The sequence below is a fragment of the Ascidia mentula genome, chromosome 8, assembly GCF_947561715.1.
Source record: "Ascidia mentula chromosome 8, kaAscMent1.1, whole genome shotgun sequence".
Classification (NCBI taxonomy): Eukaryota; Metazoa; Chordata; class Ascidiacea; order Phlebobranchia; family Ascidiidae; genus Ascidia; species Ascidia mentula.
The window spans coordinates 19,014,869-19,036,224 of NC_138573.1; the positions used below are offsets into that span (position 1 = coordinate 19,014,869).

At 37.5% G+C, this 21,356-nt stretch overlaps 3 protein-coding genes across 3 annotated transcripts; all 3 read right to left on the minus strand.

The window, feature by feature from the left end:
- Positions 1-2,693: 2,693 nt before the first annotated feature.
- On the minus strand, positions 2,694-6,038 carry LOC145911270 (uncharacterized). Its single transcript, XM_082998557.1, has one exon. It carries the CDS (start codon positions 6,020-6,022, stop codon positions 3,092-3,094), a length of 2,931 nt encoding a protein of 976 aa, XP_082854683.1. The 5' UTR covers positions 6,023-6,038; the 3' UTR covers positions 2,694-3,091.
- Positions 6,039-8,010: 1,972 nt separating this feature from the next.
- On the minus strand, positions 8,011-11,111 carry LOC145911342 (uncharacterized). Its single transcript, XM_082998658.1, has one exon. The coding sequence runs from the start codon at positions 11,083-11,085 to the stop codon at positions 8,149-8,151; it is 2,937 nt and encodes a 978-aa protein (XP_082854784.1). The 5' UTR covers positions 11,086-11,111; the 3' UTR covers positions 8,011-8,148.
- A 6,887-nt stretch (positions 11,112-17,998) lies between these two features.
- On the minus strand, positions 17,999-21,261 carry LOC145911112 (uncharacterized). Its single transcript, XM_082998359.1, has one exon. The coding sequence runs from the start codon at positions 21,193-21,195 to the stop codon at positions 18,169-18,171; it is 3,027 nt and encodes a 1,008-aa protein (XP_082854485.1). The 5' UTR covers positions 21,196-21,261; the 3' UTR covers positions 17,999-18,168.
- Between the last annotated feature and the right edge of the window lie 95 nt (positions 21,262-21,356).

Sequence of the window (21,356 nt, forward strand, 5' to 3'; positions counted from 1 at the left end):
TTTAAATATAACTCTTTGCTGACGTTTAGATGAGGCAACCGCTTTTGCATTCTTCTTGCATAGCTGATAATTGTTTATAAAACGTAGCTTACCGATTTGCCTTACTTTTAGCTTTCAGGATTATATGAAAACCTGTGCGTCGATTATATGAAAAGTTTTGATATGACTTTTTAGAAAAATCTCATATCATTTACGAAAATGCAATGTTTTTTTCGTGTAAATTCCATCGTCCGGCAATTTAGTTTACTTTCTTCGCTGAACAAAAGTTATTTGGACAAATCGTGACTAGTTTTCAAACAACACGGATTTCTTAACTCATCGAAGTCTGGTTTACCCCGCGTTATGCTGGAAGTTTCAAACTTCATGTGGAAGTGCCATTGATGCAGGAGAGTCAGTTTGTCTTGCACCTGTACAGGGCAGCTTATTGAAGGTTTATTGTTCCACTGCAGTTGCGTAAGTATACTAAGGTCGGATACCTCAAGAAATAATGGTGTTTTTAAAGTTTAACGTACAATAATGTTTATACGTCACCAAGAATCACAGGGAGACAGTTGAAATTTGACAGGTTTTGAAGAAACCATAACACTCACCTTTTCTAAACATTTATTGTCTGAAAATAATTAGTAGCGAAACCCATGTTTTTTGGGCACTTATACATATAAATGTTTCTTAATCACAGGTACATGCATAGGTTATACAACCTCTGTGCTTTGCAAAAGACAATATTTTGTTTTTTGTTTGTACCTAAATAATTGGGCTGGTTCGTGCTTGCGTTCAACGCAGTTTACGCGGTCTTTGCCCGCATTTGTTTTGTCGCTGTCATGGAAATTATCACACAACACACTTACCCGATGGACGTGGGGTTTGTTAACCTTTGGGTGGTTTTCATCGACACTTTATATGGCACTCTAATTACTGAGTTAGGTCGGTTCGTTTACAATTACTTGGGGGGATTCGCTGTCCTGATATTAGAAAGCTTGGTGATGTTTATTGGATCCATCCTGACATGGACGGCCAGAGTTAAACTTCAAAGACTTGAAGTGGAAAAAAGCGAAACGTCCAGACTGTTGGAAGGTCGGAATTAATTAGGAATCGAACCTGATTATCGTTGAAACTAAACCGGGAAATTCTTTTTGCATTTATTCAGTTTATTTTAATGCGCGTTATTGTATCCTTGTGTAGAATTTTGCTTACACCTTAAGATGCTCCAAATGTTTTTAAACGCTTTCACTGATAGTTTGAACTACGTTTTGCTTCGCTTTTCTCATAAACCTCTTAGATTGTGGCTGTTTGTTTTTACCTCGTTTTCTTAAACTATAACTGTCAAAAGTAGCGCAATGAAATAAAAACAACTCGTTATATCTGCTGGATATTTGTTCAGCTCATTGCCTTCCCTTAACAGGGAGATAAAGTAATTCAACTTGCGTTTTTCTCAAAGACAATGAACACACACTTTATATAACAAAAGCATTTCAAACAAGAACCCAAAACGCTTTGGTGTGTTTCCACTTTCAAATGGTTTAAGGGCAGTGGGTGGGGTTTAAATATATCCGGTTTTCTCACTAGCAGCATGCCATAGTAACCGCGGGTATACAATGCGAGAAGTGAAACATACAACTACATACTTTTATAAGGTCATTCCGATTCGGTATAAGCTCATTCACTTCCAGGAACTGGTGTAAACCGGCTATATTCCACCACTGTTTGATTCTCTGTTCCAAATTCTATTTGTAATATACTCCTACACGCGTACGCTAAACATGCGGTGATATGCAAAAAAATCATGTTAAATTATTTCTGTGAATTTATTGGCAAAATTTTCTCCTCATATTTTTTTGCGACAAATTCTCATACATTTTTATACACAAGGAAAGTTAGGTTGCATTTAGGGATAAAATTCCAGGTTTCGGGTTAATAAGCGTTTTGCCGCATCAAGGCACTCTCTGTAGCGATGACAGTTGGACAATGACACAACGAGGTTAAATGCAGCGCCAGTTTTTTCAATGGTTTTTCCAAACAATCACCCTTCTATGCTTCGACAATTTCTGCTTTGCCTAAATATGAAATTTTTCTCACGAAATAATTTACAGCAGCGCTACACGCGTTGTATTAAAAAACTCCCTGCCAATGTATTTTCCGCTTATCTTTATCTGCAGCATTGTGACGTCGGACCCATTGTTGACGCAAAACCATGAACACGTGTTACTAGTTTCGAGTTGCTGCATGCATTCTGCTCATCCCATATCGTGAAATCATCTCAGTGACAAACGTTTGTGGAGAACACAACTGATCAATCAATCTTACGATGAATGTACATAACATACAGTGAACAGGATCATGAAGCATACGAACGACCACAGAACCGTATGGTCATATTGTGTCTTCAAAGCAACAACATTCCCAAAATTAAGGTTAGTGTCGTTTGGCGCCTTTTAAATTGGTTTCGTACTTTTTCAAACGGTTTTATTGGTTTAAATTCTCTGCGGTTAACTATGTTTTTCTAAGCTGACCGAGGTGGCTTTTTGACCTTAGGAAGGACATCATTTTTACTAAAAAGCAAATGGGATTTGTAGAAAATTTAACCACAAAGAGCAAATAAAAATTTTTGTTTAGGGATCTCATGGTTATGAAATACTTTTGCCATAAAGCAGCAATTTTGACATAGACATCATACAAAAATTACAAACATAAATTTTAATTGACAATAAGCAGAACATTGCATCAAAATAGCATCACAGTAACAATTAACAGTATGATAAAAAAAAGGCCACAGTGAATGAGAAAGCACACATTACACCAGAAAATTATAAATGACATTCTGGTTGGGAGCTGGCATTAGGCCAGGTTATCTGCCTAATTTAGCGCACAAAAGGCCCGAAGGTGAAACATAACATATGTCCAACCATGTTACACCCACCACATTCTTATTAACATTGAATGTTGGAAATTATAATTCAACCACTTGAATCATGATCAAAGAGTCACAAAGAAAAACAAGCTTTGTAAGACTTGTTGTATCCAAGAAAATGAATGCAAGCACTGTAGACAAATTGCACAAAGAATTTAACTTCTTGTTGGCGACATCTACCGACTATTTATCTGCATTAAAAAATATAGATGGTGTGCATTTATATGGAAGAACGGAGTTGATTCCAAGTTGAGACTCAGACTTAATGTGTCTTTTCACAATTTCACAAAATTCTCTGTTAAAGTAGCAGTCATCATAAGCAAACTTGTAAAGTGTAATTGCATGTTTTGCTGCATCAAGGCATTCTCTGTAGCGATGACAGTTGGACAATGACACAACAAGGTTAAATGCAGCGTCAGTTTTTTCAATGATTTTTGCCAACCATTCACCACAGAAAACAATATGAAAACCCTTTTTGGCATACTTCACTGATTCTGCGAATTGTTCCAGTTCACTTAAAAATTCAACAAATCTTGCATAAAAATCATATTGGTTTGACATGACATGCTGATGAACTGGTTCTCTAGCTTTAAACTTGCTTCCCCCATTCCTTAATTTACCAATACACCTTTCAGCCAGTGGAAGAAGTTGCTCTGCTTGGTTGAAATGTCGCCAAGCTCGGAAAAAACTCCTTCTTTCCTTCATAATGTCAACCAAGTCCAACAGTGTTGTAATAACATCCTGAATGTTTATTTTGTCCAAGCTTGTGAAATACTTAATATTAAAATTGTCGTTGGCCCATTGTGAAGCTTCATGTACTTTTTGTAACCTAACTAGGCATCGGGTTTTTCGGATAAAAAGTGGAAATTCCCCTTTTTTGAGAAGAAACTCATTCAAAAATCGGTGTTTCAATGCTTTTTCATAGCAAGAAAGAGCTTTATCATACTTCATTTGCTTGTAGAAACTGTCACCCAGGCTTGTCAAAGCTATTAATGTACTAGGATCAGATTCTTCATCAACATGTAACTTTTGTCTTTCCATCAGCACTTTGTTAGAGATATCTTCTGATTCCTTGTGTCTATCTAGACCCCTTAAACAGCCAGCATAAGTCTGAAAAAATTCTGGATCAATAGCAGGCAGGTTTTTCTTGTTTTTGCTGTTGGTTAAAATGTCATCAACACGTTTATAGTACTTCAGGGCTTTTGTATATCTTCCTAATTCAAAAAAACATCTGGCAAACTTTATGTTTACTTGTAAATGTACTGCCCCATCTGTGGGATTAGCATAAGCATAGAAATTTGCTTTCCTGTATAGCTTTAAAGCTTGCCTAGACTTCTTCAGAGAAAGTAAGGCTTGACCACCGCTGTACATCAAAACATAAGCTAAATCTTGGTGAGGAGACTTTCTGATAGCAGGTAGACATTTTTTGACAAGTCTTACACATAACTTAAATTGTCCACATGAATTTAGGGAAGTCATCAGATAAGGTAACAACATGACTTTATAGAATGTCTTTTCCACTTCCGGCAAGCTGATTGCTTCTTCTATCAACTGAACAGCAAAATTAAACAACCCTACATAAATTGCAGCAAATATTGGTGTTAAATAGATGTTATGTGGCCTTGATTGATCAATTTGTAGTAACTTGTTGATCTGCTCCTGTAATACTGCTGCAATGGTCAAACAATCCACTACTGCCCTGTTTCCAATGTGTCTGGCTAAATCTTGTATGCAGGATTGTGTATTTGCCCAATGACTGTTGTAACGAAAGTCATCTTGAGCAGAAGCATTGCTGTAAGTTCTCAATCTCATTTCACAAGCGATAGCCAGGGAGAACTGATATTCCTCATGGGTCGCACTGTCGATGATGTCACGACTTAACAAATCATCGACGATGTCAAAACTATTTGAGAAGAGACTGCCATGAAGTGTTCCAAGAGCTTGGATGAAGAGTGAAGAACTTCTGTAAAGAAATCTTTTGATATCGATGTACTCATATTCAACAGAGACCTTAAGGACTGGGAATGGTTGCAAGTCTTCTTTTATTTGTTGCTTTTTTTCTTCCCCCAGTATTCTACTGTCTAATCTTTTTTCAACTTGTCTTTTAAAGAGAGTGTGCAACTCATATGCCCCATACACAAAGCAAGTGTGAGTCAACATATCACCCAAGTGATACCCTTCCTTTAAATCTTCTTCAGTATCCAAATACTTTACCATCTCATTAACTGGTTTGATCAGCTCAGTGATCCATGGCTTCTTCTTTGTCTTTGTTTGTCTTCCTAATGGATTCTTACTAGCTTGTGGAGCAAACCCATCAGGGCAAATCCCACATGGAGTGTATTTATCAAAAAACCAGTTGTTTTCTTTGTTAAATTGATCATTTAAACATGGAATAACCAAGAACTTAAGGATGGTTTCACCCAATCGAACAAGAATCATTTGGAAAACTGTAGCAAACCATCTGAAATATTTTAAACTGTTTTCAAAGTTTTGCAAGTGCTGGACACCTTCTTCCAAAACAATAATATTTTCAAAATCAGAATATGGAGTAATTTCTTTCCTGGCTAAAGATCCCATTCCAACCAGTGCAAACTTGCAAGGTGGTTTCCCCATTATGGTAGTTGTATGTCTAGCAATTAGTTGCATTACTTCTGTGTATTGTTTGGTGACATAATCTTGTAATTTGCTCATAAATTCAACTCTCCGATTTCTTTCAGCAATAAGTTGATCTCCTTTAAGTTCATCTCTGATTGGTTTTAAACTTTCTAGTTTCTGTTTTGTTGTTTCACGAAACACTTTAATTGCTTGTTTAGCTTCAGCTACAGCATCATCAACCAAGCTAATATCCAACTTTGAAGCATTGGCCAAAGTTAAAATGTGCAAACATAAATCAGTGAGATCCTTTTTAATTTCTTCAACATTATCAGGTTCACGTATAATAGCTGATGTCATCAAAGCAACACTCTGAATGAGGCTGATCTTATCAGGACTCTTCTCTTTGTAAACAAGTCCCAGTTTATGGAGAAGTTTTGCTGATTCTCTGGGGTTGATTTCTTCTCCATTTGTCATGCATTTGTTTTTCAACTCATTGGCTATCTCTTTTTCACCATGCATTCTGGAAAAATTAACCTTCAACAATTCTGCAGAAGAAAATACAACACAGTTCGAGGATAAAAATTTATCTTAAAACAATTAAGATTTAATCGGCAAAAATCGAGAGTCGAATGGAAGTTTAGATTTTGAAATCACCTGACAACATTCGAAAATATATGTCACATTATACAGAACAGACACTATTTCTAACTAAGGCGTATCTTACAATACATTAAATTCAATGAATGGTTTTCATATTTTTTGTTTGTTGTTAGTTGTGCTGCTTTCTGAAGCTTATTTTCTACCAGATCTAACTTTTTTTCTTCTCTTTGATTCCCGAATATAGGAAAAATCCCTTTTGTGAAGGTTGCGCATGACTGAATAGGAATGAAGAAATTACTGAAGCAAATTGTCTGGAGCAAGTCCTAACCATTCTTGCACAATACATTCTATAAAAATTTCAACTGCATTTGCATTAAAATTTCAAGTGCTTTGCACCTTGTGAAAAGAGCAATATGTTTTTTTCAGGCCAATGGCTAGGTCGGAATGTTTCCGATCAAATAAACGTCAGAAGCAAACAAGGTCGTTACGTTGTCGTTAAACGATAATAAGGGCATCGGGAGAGAATGTGTTGGTGCGATATGACTTTTTTTAGAGAAGATCATGCGACATTATCGAAGGAACGCAGTCTTTACTATAGAAATCCCTTAGTTTTGAAACAAATAATGATGTCTGTGGGTCCATAATTGCTATTAATAGGCCCCAAAGACGGTTGATCTTCAACCACCTCACGGACGGGCGAAAAGGGATTTCCCCGGGTAATCGCGATATGGGGAAACTAGCGTTTCGGACATGTTTGTTGGAAATATCATTTTTTTCTGAACTAAAATAGTTAATAAGGTATTACACAGAGGTATTTTAAAAACAAGCAACACATCTTACATCATCGAAACGTTTGGTTTGTTCACCACGTGCTTCGGCAATGCTACACACGTCCTAAAGTACCAAAATTCTCCGCCTTTAAGCAAATCTACCAAAAAACAACATGCTCTTGGTGCGTAACGACGTTTTTGCATAAACAAACTAAATATTAGAGTTATAATATTGCAAAGTCTTCGTGGAAACTTATGTTGAGTGGCCACGCATGAAACGGGAAAATCCCTTTTCGCCCGTCCGTGAGGTAGTTGATAAAGTATCCACCGTCAAACACGGATAGAGGCCCTGGTTTCTAAACGCTTGTGACTAATCTCGTCTGGTGGGTTGGTAAAATTCTGCATTTATTAGCTATGAAAAATTCCCGACTATTTTTTTGTATAAGTGCGCTCGTAACTACAGATATGTGTGTACGTCGCCTGTGTTTTCCATTGTGACACAAAGTTTACGCAACATCAAGTCTGAGGGATGTGAAAAAAACAGATCAATAATCTTAAGTTTCACATAAAGGTTTCAATCTTTGCGCATCTCATTCATTCTTTGTTATTCCGCATTCTGTCACAACCTCTGTCGCGATCACCAACTCTTATTCTTTATTGGGAAAATTCTACTGGTTGTGTTCTTTTAGTGCGTTGGGTCAGCATTCATTGTTGGTTTTTGCGTCATTTTGTATGTGACCAGTTGAACTGTTAGATATTTGAAAAATTTCAGTAAAAGAAGTTGGTTCTACAGAAACTGATCAGACTTAAAAGATTATTCACCACAAAGTGGAAGTCTTTGCTTGGCCGTATGGTCAGCAAAGTCGTCTGATAGTCACACCAGCTGCACTGATGAGACCTTTTAGGTCGAAACAGTGGCCATCTGTCTGCAGCTTACACAATTAAAAGTTTATTGTTGGCGGGTTTTGTAGAAAGACAAATCACGTAAGTGCGCGTGTAATAATAACTTATATATACACAATGATAACAGATCTGAATTATTAAAATGAATTTAAACTCCAATCCTCCCTCACCAGTTTGCAGGCGATCAACAACCTCTGTTCGATACCAAGGTTTTATTTGCAAAATCAGGATGCTTAAAGCAGCAGAACTGAAATATCCGCAGCAAGTCAATACACAGACTACAGTTAGTGCTTACTAGTAAATATATGTTCATAACACATCGTAAAAATCGCTAATTTTGTTGTTGGTCGCCTCCCTGGAGGCAAACATTATTCATAAAAAAAATACGGATGGTGTGCAATCATGCGGAAAGCTCGGAGTGATGCCAAGATTGCACTCCGCACTTTTGCACATTTCCACTATTTGACAAAAATGTGAGTCTGTGCAGCAGTTGTCGTACTCGGATTGGTAAATCCTAATCGCATGCTTTCCTGCATCAAGACATTCCCTGTAGCGGTGGCATTCTGATAACGTTTTGACGAGGTTGAAGGTAGCTGCTGCTTTCAGGATTTTGCAAGGAAACCAATTAACATAGAAAACAATGTGAAATCCTTTTTTGAAAAATTTTAATGCCTCATCCGGTTGTTTTTGGTCCCGTAAAAAATCACCGAATCTTGAGTACAAATAAACTTGGTCACTCACAGTTGCTGCGTAGTATGACTGTTTAACATTATGTCTGGTACCATCTGCAATGAATTTGTGGAAACACCTTACAGCCAATGGGAGAAGTTGTTTCGCTTGTTCCAAATGACGACAGGCTCGTGTTGTTTCATTTCGTTCCCTTAAAACGTCAATTAAGTCTGACAGTGCTACAAGTGGCTCTTGGAAGTCCAGAACGCTGAGGTTTGCAAAACCAGTCAGGGTAAAGTTATCATTTGTCCACTGGGAAGCCTCAAGTACCCTGTCCAGATGAATTAAGCATTGGATTTTTCGATGGAAAGCAGTCCATGAACCGTCAAAGTCATACAAACGGTGATTTTGCAAAGTTTTGTCAATACAGTAAAGGGCTTCCACGTATCTTTTCTGTTTGTAGAAATTGTCACCAAGAAGTGTGAAAGTTGCCACTGCGAAAGGATCCGACTCTTCAGTTGAATGTAACTTTAGTCTTTCAATTAAAATATTTTTAGCTACGCGTTCAGATTCGGCAAATTGGTTTAATTCGCTCAAACATTTACAGTAGCCCAAGGAAAATTCTGGAAGTGCTTGCAACAAATTATTCTCTTGTTTCAAATCAGCAAGTTTCATGTCGACTCGTCGAAAGTATTTAAGGGCCCTTTTAAACCTTCCCAATTTTAAGAAACAAAGTGCAAATTCTTTGCTGATGTACATTTTCATTATATCATGTGTTGGATAGGAATTGGCATAAGAATTGATCTTCCTGTAAAACTTCAATGCTTGTTTATACTTGACAAGAGCAAAGTAGCTCTGCGCTACATTACTTAATAATTGGCACGTTTCATGTATAAAGAAACCTTTCTTTGCAAACGGCAACCAATCTTTGACAGTTCTAATGCATGACTTGTACCGCCCACATAATCGCAAAGCAGTTGCCAAATGTGGCATTAAAGTAAGTTTCTTTTCATTCTTTTCAAAAAATGGCTTTCTTACTGTTTCCTTTACCAGTTGGACGGCAAATTCATTTAGCCCGAGGTACAAGGCGACAACTACAGGAGTTTCGTAGATGTTATATGTAAATGATCTCAATGGAATTTCGATTTGATACAAAGAGCTAATTGTATGCTGTAATTTTCCTGCATAGCTCAAACAATCCACAATTGCTCTGTTTCCAATTAGTTTTGCTAAATCTCCGGTGCTTGAAGGCGTCCCATCTAATCGACTGCTGTAACGAAAGTCATCTTGAGCAGAAGCATTGCTGTAAGTTCTCAATCTCATTTCACAAGCAATAGCCAGGGAGAACTGATATTCCTCATGGGTCGCGCTGTCGATGATGTCACGACTTAACAAATCATCGACGATGTCAAAACTATTTGAGAAGATACTGCCATGAAGTGTTCCAAGAGCTTGGATGAAGAGTGAAGAACTTCTGTAAAGAAATCTTTTAGTGTCTATAAAATCAGTACGCCATGGAAGTGTCTCCAGCACTTGAAAGGACTCCAAGTTGTCTTTGATTTGTTTCTTATATTCTACATTAAGTGCATCTCTCTTTTCAAAAGCTTCTTCAACTCGACCCTTGAACTCGTTGTACAACTCATTTGCTCCACAAACAAAGCAAGTTTGAGTCAACATATCTGCCAAGTGATACCCTTCCTTTAAATCTTCTTCAGTATCCAAGTACTTCACCATCTCACTAACTGGTTTGATCAGCTCAGTGATCCATGGCTTCTTTTTAGTTTTTGTTTGTCTTCCTAATGGATTCTTGCTAGCTTGTGGAGCAAACCCATCAGGGCAAATCCCACATGGAGTGTATTTATCATAAAACCAGTTGTTTTCCTTGTTAAATGGATCATTTAAACATGGAATTGACAAAAACTTGAGGATGGTTTCACCCAATCGAACAAGAATCATTTGGAAAACTGTAGCAAACCATCTGAAGTATTCAAGCTTGTTTTCATGATCTTTATTAAGTTGAATGCCCTCCTCCAAGACAATAATATTTTCAAAATCAGAATATGGAGTAATTTCTTTCCTGGCTAAAGATCCCATTCCAATCAGTGCAAACTTGCAAGGTGGTTCCCCCATTATGGTGGTTGTATATCTAGCAATTAGTTCCATTACTTCTGTGTATTGTTTGGTGACATAATCTTGTAATCCTCTGATGTATTCAACTCTCTGGTTTCTTTGTTGATCAAGTTCATCTCCCTTCAAGTCATCACTAATTGGTTTCAAACTTTCTAGTTTCTGTTTTGTTGTTTCTCGAAACACTTTAATTGCTTGTTTAGCTTCAGCTACAGCATCATCAACCAAACTAGTATCCAACTTTGAAGCATTGGCCAAAGTTAAAATGTGCAAACATAAATCAGTGAGATCCTTTTTAATTTCTTCAACATTATCAGGTTCACGTATAATAGCTGATGTCATCAAAGCAACACTCTGAATAAGGCTGATCTTATCAGGACCCTTCTCTTTGTAAACAAGTCCCAGTTTATGAAGAAGTTTTGCTGATTCTTTGGGGTTGATTTCTTCTCCATTTAGTTTACACTGATTTCTTAACTCGTCAGTTATTGTTTTGTCACTAAGAAGATGCGACATTTTTTAAGATAGCTGCTCAATTTTCTGTGACTATAAATTCAAAGCTGTTTATGCAACGTTTTCAGCAATAGTATATTATTTGATAATTTTTTAATTGTGTGCATTAACCTTAAATGACATGTATCTAATAGCCTGTCATTCCTATTGCGTGTAAAAGAAATTGTAATCTGCATTCACTCGATCCTAGTACACCATTTTCTGTGGCTTCATGACCCATTATCTAATTGTAATGGCTTAGTTTGATTTGCTTCTGCTTTACACACATACTTTTCACGTTTACGTGCCTACTTAAAACAGCAGTTTGATAAACATTGCCACAGTACAACACATTACTTGGCGTAACAAAGATTTGAATCTCAAGTTTCAGTGTTTTGTTTGTAATCCCAGAAGTGTTTTTTGTTAAAGAACAGCTTGTCTAGGATTGCCTCGCAAATAGTTTTACAAACCATTGTTAGTTTCGATCTCCATTTCACTACCATACGTTAACACCACTGGCCAGAATCGCCTGCAATCCCTAAAAAAATGATGAATTGGAAGCCGGTGACCCGCCCGAGCACGAGAGCAAAATGTTGAACAACACGACGACCACACGCCGAAGTGGAATTCAATTACACCCATCAATATGTCCAAACCGATTTTCAACGCCTTTTTTGCGTCTGCGTACATATATTACTAAACCTATTATTGCTGTTGAGTTATGTCTTATGACTCATTTACCTATACACGTTTTCTTGTCTTTGTCAAGGACGTGACCTTTAAAACAGGAACATTTTACGGCTTACGTATAAACCATTGGATAAACCCCGTCTATTGAGACCTCGGGGTGTCGAAATTGTAAAGTTGCACCTTACTGGGCTTGTCACAGTATAATTACAAGCAAGTCTTCGCAACAACTTCTCATTGCTCGAAGTTGGAAGAACAAGAATTGTTGGAAGTTCGTCCACGTTCAACTCCGAATCACAAGATTGTTCGTTAACTAAACAACATTTGATAGTTACACAAGTGATATGATTAATACTACATAAGCTCGTAATGTTGGACAACTCAAATACATGGAACCGGTATTTGATTTCACAATTCCTGTCGCACTTCCATCACCAGTAAACGTTCCAAGCAAGGCTCCGTTTTTGTTGCTTCCTTCGTAAACCTAAGTGAAAACAACGGTAATGTAATAAATAATTGGGATTTTTCTGAAAATAGTGGCTGTATCACTGTCTGATCGCTATGGTTTAAAGTATTTAGCTTTAATGAAAAAGCGTAAAAACGATTTGTTTCATTTGTCCTTGATAAGTTTGGTGCATTTTCGTCATCACAAATACAGAATTCTTAATATTCAAATTCCGCACAAAGAATGTTATCAAAATGTACGTTTTTACGTTTTTCATTCTTTCATAGATGCTGAATTCCTTGCAGCAATTATTAAAAAAGTACAGGCAAAAAATGAACTGCCTTAATTATTTTTATTTTGATATACGGTGACCAGTGCCGATATTAATCGTTGCTAACAGAAATTTTTAATCTGTATTTCCAGTGCATTCGAACCAGGCGTTGCTTCCAATGCGTTTTTTTTACTGCCAATGATTTTGGGATAACCGGTCGGATGTCGAAGTAATATGTGAATGTTTAGCGGTATTGATGCAATCGTGGAAGCTGATTTTGAAAAAGTAATTATTTGAATGAAACGGAGAAGTGTTTATTGCAATCGCATAGCAAGGCAGGATCGCTCAACTACATAATTAAGGTCCTTACTTGGCGATCGCAGCTATCGTATCGAGATCATTAGGTTGGCAGGCATTTCCTGGCAAGTCGGTACAAGATATAAAAAATCAAGCTCCCTGTATAGTTTGATATTATAACCCTAACCCAACGATCTACCGACTGAGCTAAGCGGTCTTGCTGGGTAAATTGTAGCCAAATAACACTGGTTTGCAAACGCACAACCTGCCAGGCAACCTTCACATACACGTAGGAGATCTCCACCATGTGTGATATGGTCAATTTCATTGAAAGGGTGGTTAGCATAGCAACAGCTAAATTGGATTTGCACCAACAAATTCCTTGCTTTATTCTGATCGAAGGTTCTTTGCACTCCCGATGTATATTCCAGTATAAGTGTTACAAATCACAAATTTAACCCGGGAATAATTTTGCCCGGGGTTTTATTGTAAGTTACACCGGTCACCAAAACATCGACATAAAATGAATCCCAGTGTAGACAAGAAATAATAACGTCCTCTAATCATTTCTAACCGCACCGGGGTTCGAACCCAGGACATCCTGGCCACAAATCCCGATCAGGATTTCCTCTTAGTGTATGCTGGGCGCATATTGTTGTCAATCATTCTCCTACCCAAAAGCTTTCATGATCCCAGATAAAAGTCAAACGAAACAGCGCCACTGCGTGTGTGAATCGAACTTATGTCCAGTCAATGTTAGTATTTCAACTTTACAGCAAACTTTTGTTTTACCGAACAAATGTTGTTGCCGAGTGTGTAGGAAAACATATGTATTGCAGCAGATCTTCCACTATTAGAACCGAATGCTTTTTCAAGACTTGGACACGAGGAGGGGATTTGGAAAACTGTACTGACTTTAGTCACCGGAGGTCGGCACGTTGTTGCCCATCCTCCACCTACATAAAGTACAGCATGCAATACATTTGCCATCAACGAAAGCAATACATCAGAAGCTTTTTATGTGGTGGAAATACATTAACAATCTTATACCTGTTATAACTTGCACGCACAAACACAGGAAAAGCAGGATTTCCATTTTAAAATATTTAAAAATCTTCTGCAAGATATTCAAGTTTAATTCAAACACAAATATATTTGACTGAAAGCAACTGAATGCATCCATGCAGATACAAGACCTTTCGGTTTAACTGGTGTAACGTGTTATGATGTAATGAGAGTGACTTGCAGTTTTTTGTACCGCCAGGAAATAACTGTCGTTTCTGGAATCACTCGTAAGATGTAATAATCGCATAGTGGTCTCACGCGAGAATACCTTAGTGTGTATATAATCTGTGGTCTTGTGGTCAGAATTCATTCCACATTGTGGAATCGCCTATTCTACACTGGGCTTTGGCTTAGTGTGGGGTCACCGCTCATTCATTATACATTTTGGCTTGCTATTGTGTAGAATCGCCGTCTGCTATTTCTGCACAAGTATTTCGTTCGTATCCTGGTGACAATTGAATAAAACAAACCCAAGTCTGATCTGTTACCAAAGCGGAGTCGGGAGTCAAGGGAAACGCAGTCGCAGCTGAACACGTAATCAACAAACAACAAACACCCCCCAATTCTTACACTGGAATGATTGAAAGCGCCCCAGGTCACTTCTCAACAAAGGTTAAGCTTTCAGCATTCGAGACATGCAGCCTCAAATATTCTTGTTGTAATTTCGCCTCCAAGCAAATAACGTGAAGCTATTTGCACGTACAAACATCACCGGGTGATTTTATGGAACACAAAGTATGGATGGATTTAGAAGCAACAGGAATACTGGGATTCAAGAATAAACTCTGTTACGTCATTTAAATGAAATGAATTGCTCTTTCAAAAAGGTTTTAATACCCCATGGGCTATATTTCGAGCAGCCGTTTTGTGGCTGAAGGTCAAGATTATCGTCAAGGTGTTTTTGCAGCAATTTGTGAGTTGGCTCAAGTTACAACGCTAAACAGCTTCAAATACAACACTTTGTTAACGATCATTTGTTAAGTGTTAGATTCCCAACCACACATTTTCTGACAAGGTCTGTTAACAATAAGATTGTGTTCACTTTGATTCGCAATGTTTCGCAAAAATAATTGAAATCTAATGTTCAAGTGAAAATATTTGTAACACTAATCCGCAAACAGGCAATAGAGTTGATAAACGCAGCATGCACGGCACTTGCAGGATCCAATATCCAGACACAGGATGATGACAAATCTACAGCTTTATCATCACATTCGACCATCACGCAAACGCCCCTTTTTTCTTTAGAGTTGTTGCGCCAAACATCTAGACACGTGCATAATAGTCTTTTTCTGCATTTTTTACTGTCGTTGTTTTTCGAGCTTTGCACACTTCGGCTTCTCGTCCATCCTGAAAACATCCCACAATGTTTTTTAAACGCAAGATCGTGGTACCATCAGCACCCAATCATCCACATCACCATGGTCTGATAGTGACTTGATGCATTTTGTTGTTGATATCAGAGCTGGTATGGGTGGCATAGAGCGAGTTAAGATAGGTTTGCTTTACACGGTTTACTCTCTACGTCAATTCCAAATCATAAACGTGATTAGTGGTAATCACTCATGCGTGACAATGTGTTATTTTTCACCCTGGACTCATTTAGTGACGTTAACGTTTTCTTCTTTCTGGAAGTTAGGGCCTAAAAATGGCGATTACAAACTGGTCTTGTTACCAAAAATGTTAAAAGTTAGCCATTTCTCGAAAAACCGTAGTAGTCTCTTGTATAAGTTTTAAATACTTGCGAATCACCAACGCTTTTAATTGAATTTGGTTCCTCCTGTTCCAACTTCGTTTTTTTGTTAAACTTTTCAATAATACAAACATTATCGGGATTTTACTATTTCTTTCAATTGTGTCTGTGGGTGCCAAAAGAAAATTACTAGAGAGGAAATATTTGGATCGGTAGCAAACCGATGTACTTCAAACATGCTGAGACGGACTGCTAAGTTTTTTGTTTATTTGCTACTTGACAAGGAAGAAGTGCGAAATATGTTGAATCGTTTACCTGGAGAGCTGCGATTGCCCAAAGCTAATTATCCGCATCTGCAACTATGTGGCTGAAATACTTCTCGCATAGCTGGTTGCAAATTAGCAGGTTGTGCGTTGACCAAACGTGGGCATTTTTCATAAATTTATCCCAAAATCTTCTGTCCAATATTACATCGCGAAAGAACTAATTTATTGCGTTGACATTTAATGGGAAAATCGAGTCGAGCTTCAACGAGAAACCGCGTCTACCCGAGACGTCACAATAGGTTGAGATAAATCTCTGACGCCCACTGGCGGTAAACTACAACTTAAAAAAATAAAAAAAAACGCATAAAAAAATTTTTTTGAATTCAATTTTCTTGGTCCATAAAAGTTGAAAGAGAAAGGATAGTGTCGTCATTACAATTAGTACGTCCACTTTAAAATGTTGTGACGACATGATGACGTCATAGCGTCTGATCCAACCCATTTGTTCGATTTCATTAACAATTAGCATTTCTACAAACTAGGGGTCCGCAAATTCAAAACAAAAAGGAATTATTCAGTTCAGTATTTGATGGCCATATAGAGTTGTTGACACTTTATATTCATCCGCGTAGTACGAAGAGTGCAGCGTACCAAATGGTTTCACTCGGCTGCTATGATTGAAACTATATCTGCTCGCGTGTTCTTGCTGTTGATTCAACCCCGTTTGCCGACTTGTTTTTATTAATTGAAACACACGTTTGCAAAATCAGGCGACGTAAAGTTTAATTTGTTCCAAGCGCGTTAGTGACTGAGCGAGTAACTTTTACCGTGTGCAAGTTGTTGGTTAAGTGACCTAGAGTAAAATGACAGAGAGTGTCAGAGTAAAGTGAAACGTGCGTGGTGCTGCAGGACGCGTATTGGTATTATTTTTTAAATAAGTTTCGGTGGTGGGAATGAAATGACCACGTGCAAACCTCTGTCACAATGGAAAAGGTACGTCTCAGAGCAAACCGGTGATGCATAGGGTCAATTTTTCTGTTGAATGAGCGCATATGTGTGTGCGGTTGTAATAGCGAATTAGGATGTTTGGAGCAGTTTTAGAGGGGTTTTGGACTGTTTCAGTGAGGTTGTTACTTGCTGGTGGGTGCTGTTGAAAATTATGGAGAAAATTCAGCACAAAATTCCGGCTGTATTTGTGGAAAAATGAATCGTTTAAGTGGCCTATCATTCGTGATTTTATGAAAGATCCATCCCAGATCAACAAATATTGATCAAAATTGGTCTCTGGAAAAATGGGTTAGCCATCCCCTGGGGGCTTTTGTTCCCCTGGTTAGTCAATATTTTGGCACAAAAATGAAACTAGATATTGCAGAAAAATTAATCGTTCAACTACCCAAGTCCCAACTCTTCTCTACAAAAAAACAAATTTAGTTGGTGAAAAAGTGTCAAAGCCCTCCCCTAGGGCTGTTTATACTGCAGCGTACAAGTAGGATTCCCAGTCGCTGCTTTGCTAAAGCTAAAGTCTGTTTGCGTGTTCTTGCTGATATAGACTACTGAATTAAAAGCTCCGTGAACAGACTTCTTTATTAATGGAAACACACGATTGCAATTACCAGGTGGCTTAAGTTTAACTTGTTTCAAGCGCGTTTAACACGTGACTGAATTGCAGCGAATTTAACTATTAAAAGAACATGCGAACGTTTACAGCGCGATGGCAAGAATAACGACAGGGCCGAGAGAATACGAGCGACTGAGAGTAGGCAAGACTAGCCTAGACTGGGCTGTCGAAGGATTACGAAATAGGCGTTTTATAACAAAGTGTTAGAAAAAATGTGTTGTCCAGCAGGATGCCAGAAAGCCTGTGGGAGCTCCGGCAGGAAAGCTTAACACCGTCGGCAGTCTTCGATCCGTATGTGTTCCAAATGTGTAAAGAATTAAGTAGGGAAACATGCGTGTTGCTACAATACCCCCCTGTTGGTCATATGATCTTCCAGGAGGCTCAACAAGTCCTTGCTCTGTACAGTCTCATCCAGATGCAATTTTTTTTTAACTTTAAACCAGCGGAACAGTCGCCTTGAAAACAGGATTTCTCCAATTTAATACCCACATAGGTCTAACAAGAGCAGTCAACTGGGCTGTGTCTAAAACATGCGCTTTGCTTGTCTGTTAGAATCACGAAACCGAACCGGAACTGAATCCGAACCTTTGTTGCGCAAAAAAGTCATAATTACAGAAAAACGAAAAAGTTTAAATACTGAAAAAGAAAAGTCGTTTTAGAAACCAGTTGTTAAAAGCAATTCCACGATGTTATTTATTCACTGAGTGAAATACATACAGTGTAAATATTCTTTCAAAAATATCCAGACAAACTTAGGATATTTCTTCACCTATTTGTGACCCAAAACACTGATGGTGTGCAATGATATGGAAGTGTTAGACTGATGCCAAGATTAACTTCACAACTTTTACGCATGCACACAATCATAAAAAACTTTTCATTCTCACAGCAATTATCATGTATGTATTGGTAAACATTTATGGCATGTTTAATTGCACAAAGACATGCACAGTAATGTCCACTTTGAAACAACATTTTGACAATGTTGAAGGCGGCACCAAGGATTGTTCTGGTGCATGGAAGCCAATTAACATAGAACACAAAGTGAAACGCTTTTTTAGCAAATATTATTGCCTCTGCTTTTTCATCTTGAATGAAGAATATTTCTGAAAAATTGTTGTAGACTGAATAATGAGCTTCGTATGGAACATTTGTAGGTTTTTCAAACACCAAAGCACCTTCATACTTCAATTTGTTTTTATCCGATACAAAATTCTCATATAGCTCCTTATGTTTTTCATCGTCGACACTTTGGGCCTGCTTAATGGATCCCACTTCTGAGTTAATGCAACTTTCAGCCAGTGGAAGCAAATGTTCTGCTTGTTCAACATGCTTTAAAGCTAACTTATGTTCATTCTGCCGTTCGAAGCCAAGGGCCAATTCTATCAGGTTCAGAATTAACGAGTCTGTTTCCATTAAACTTGAGTTGTGAAACCTTGAAACATAGAAATTTTGATCAACCCAGAGTGAGGCTTCATGCAACCGATTTAAATTGATCAAGCACTGGAGTTTGGAGGGAAAGAAATCAAACACTGTTGTTGAAATGTGATCGTTCATCGTGCAACTTAGAGCTTTGTCAAAAAAGAAAAGAGCCTTTTCAAAGTTTTTTTCTAACAAATGTAATTTACCCAGCTGAACTAAACCGAGCAATGCATATGGATCTGAATCTTTGTTAATGTGTAGATTTTCCCTCTTTCGTAGATTTTTTTCTGCCACTCTTCTGGCCTCCTCTATTTGTCCCACTGATAACAGACAGTTGGAAAGTAACTGAGCTGATAAGGTGTAATCCTCAGTATATTTGTCTCGACTTTCCGCAGATTTGACGTCATTGTAAGCTCGTTTCAAATACCTTAAACCCTTCTTCTTTCTTCCCAAAGAAGTAAAGCAATCGCCCAGGTCTCTGTTGACATGAAATCTTGGAATTGTGGACACATGGTAAACATATGAGTAAAAATTTACTTTTCTAAAGTGTCTCAGAGCATGCTTAAATTTTGAAAGCCCTCTGCAGCTGTGTCCTGCAAAGTGGTGCAATATACAAATTAACTCTTTTGAATCAGCTTTCCTTGCATTGAAGAAGTAGTTTCTTATATATTTTAGTGCTACATTATACTCTTTGCAGTTTAGCAAAGCATTCAGGAAAGCGCACAGATGATACTTTGTAAAAATTTTCTTTGTGGAAGATGTTAAATTCAGAAAAATGCTTACAAGTTGGACAGCCAATGTGTTGAACCCCAGATGGACTGCGATTATGACAGGCATTTCAAAGTCGTGGTATGCCCGAGAGTGGAGTGCAAGTTCCACTTCAAATATCATACCAACTTGCTCTTGCAATCTCGCAGCAATGCAAAGACAGTCTACAATTGCCTTATCCCCAATGCATATGCTTACATCTTCAAAAAAGGGTGGAACATCCAGCACAGAATGTTCCTGTCGGATATCAGCTTGTGCTGAAGCATTGCTATAAGCCCTTAACCTGATTTCACAAGCGATAGCAAGGGTAAATAATTGTCTGCCATGGCCATCTTTGTTAATGATATTGCGCTGAAAGAATTCATCCACAATATCAAAATTATTTGATGACTTACATTTGTGAAAAGTACCAAGAGCTTGAATAAAGAGAGAAGAACTTCTATAAATGAAACGTTTGATATCTATGTGACCATTTGTTTTAAAATTAAGGGCTGAAAAAACAATCAAATCTTTTTTAACTTGTTTCCTTCTCTCTTCAGTAAACATTTCTATTTCACTCAACTTTTTGGTAACCTCACTTTTAAACAGTTTACACACCAGATAATCTCCATACACAAAGCAAGTTTGAGTCAACATATCTGCCAAGTGATACCCTTCCTTTAAATCTTCTTCAGCATCCAAGTACTTAACCATCTCACTAACTGGTTTGATCAGTTCAGTGATCCATGGCTTCTTCTTTGTTTTTGTTTGTCTTCCTAATGGATTCTTGCTAGCTTGTGGAGCAAACCCATCAGGACAAATCCCACATGGAGTGTATTTATCATAAAACCAGTTGTTTTCTTTGTTAAATTGATCATTTAAACATGGAATGGCCAAGAATGGAAGAATGGTTTCACCCAATCGAACAAGAATCATTTGGAAAACTGTAGCAAACCATCTGAAATATTCCAATTTTTCGGAATATTGTTCAACTAGTTGAATCCCTTCATCCAAGACAATAATATTTTCAAAATCAGAATATGGAGTAATTTCTTTCCTGGCTATAGATCCCATTCCAACCAGTGCAAACTTGCAAGGTGGTTCCCCCATTATGGTAGTTGTATATTTAGCAATTAGTTCCATTATTTCTGTGTATTGTTTGGTGACATAATCTTGTAATCCTCTGATGTATTTAACTCTCTGGTTTCTTTGCTGATCAAGTTCATCTCCCTGCAAGTCATCGCTGATTGGTTTCAAACTTTCTAGTTTCTGTTTTGTTGTTTCACGAAACACTTTAATTTCTTGTTTAGCTTCAGCTACAGCATCATCAACCAAACTAGTATCCAACTTTGAAGCATTGGCCAAAGTTAAAATGTGCAAACATAAATCAGTGAGATCCTTTTTAATTTCTTCAATATTATCAGGTTCACGTATAATAGCTGATGTCATCAAAGCAACACTCTGAATGAGGCTGATCTTATCAGGACTCTTCTCTTTGTAAACAAGTCCCAGTTTGTGAAGAAGTTTTGCTGATTCTTTGGGGTTGATTTCTTCTCCATTTGGTGAGCATTCCTTTTTTAAGTGATTGGCAATGTCAAGATCCTTTTTTACATTAATATCCATGTTACTTCTAAATTTTCACCAGAGTAACTTATCAAATTTATTGTTTTGTTTACATATTTTGTTGAATTTGCTGCAACATATTATAATATTATTTTTTTTTAAATATTTCATTAATATTTGCAAAAATAAATTGGAGAAATTTTAACATTTTAATACATAAA

Excerpts from the sequence above, each read along its gene's own strand:
- LOC145911270 (XM_082998557.1), bottom strand. The coding sequence starts at position 6,022 with ATGCATGGTGAAAAAGAGATAGCCAATGAGTTGAAAAACAAATGCATG.
- LOC145911342 (XM_082998658.1), bottom strand. The coding sequence starts at position 11,085 with ATGTCGCATCTTCTTAGTGACAAAACAATAACTGACGAGTTAAGAAAT.
- LOC145911112 (XM_082998359.1), bottom strand. The coding sequence starts at position 21,195 with ATGGATATTAATGTAAAAAAGGATCTTGACATTGCCAATCACTTAAAA.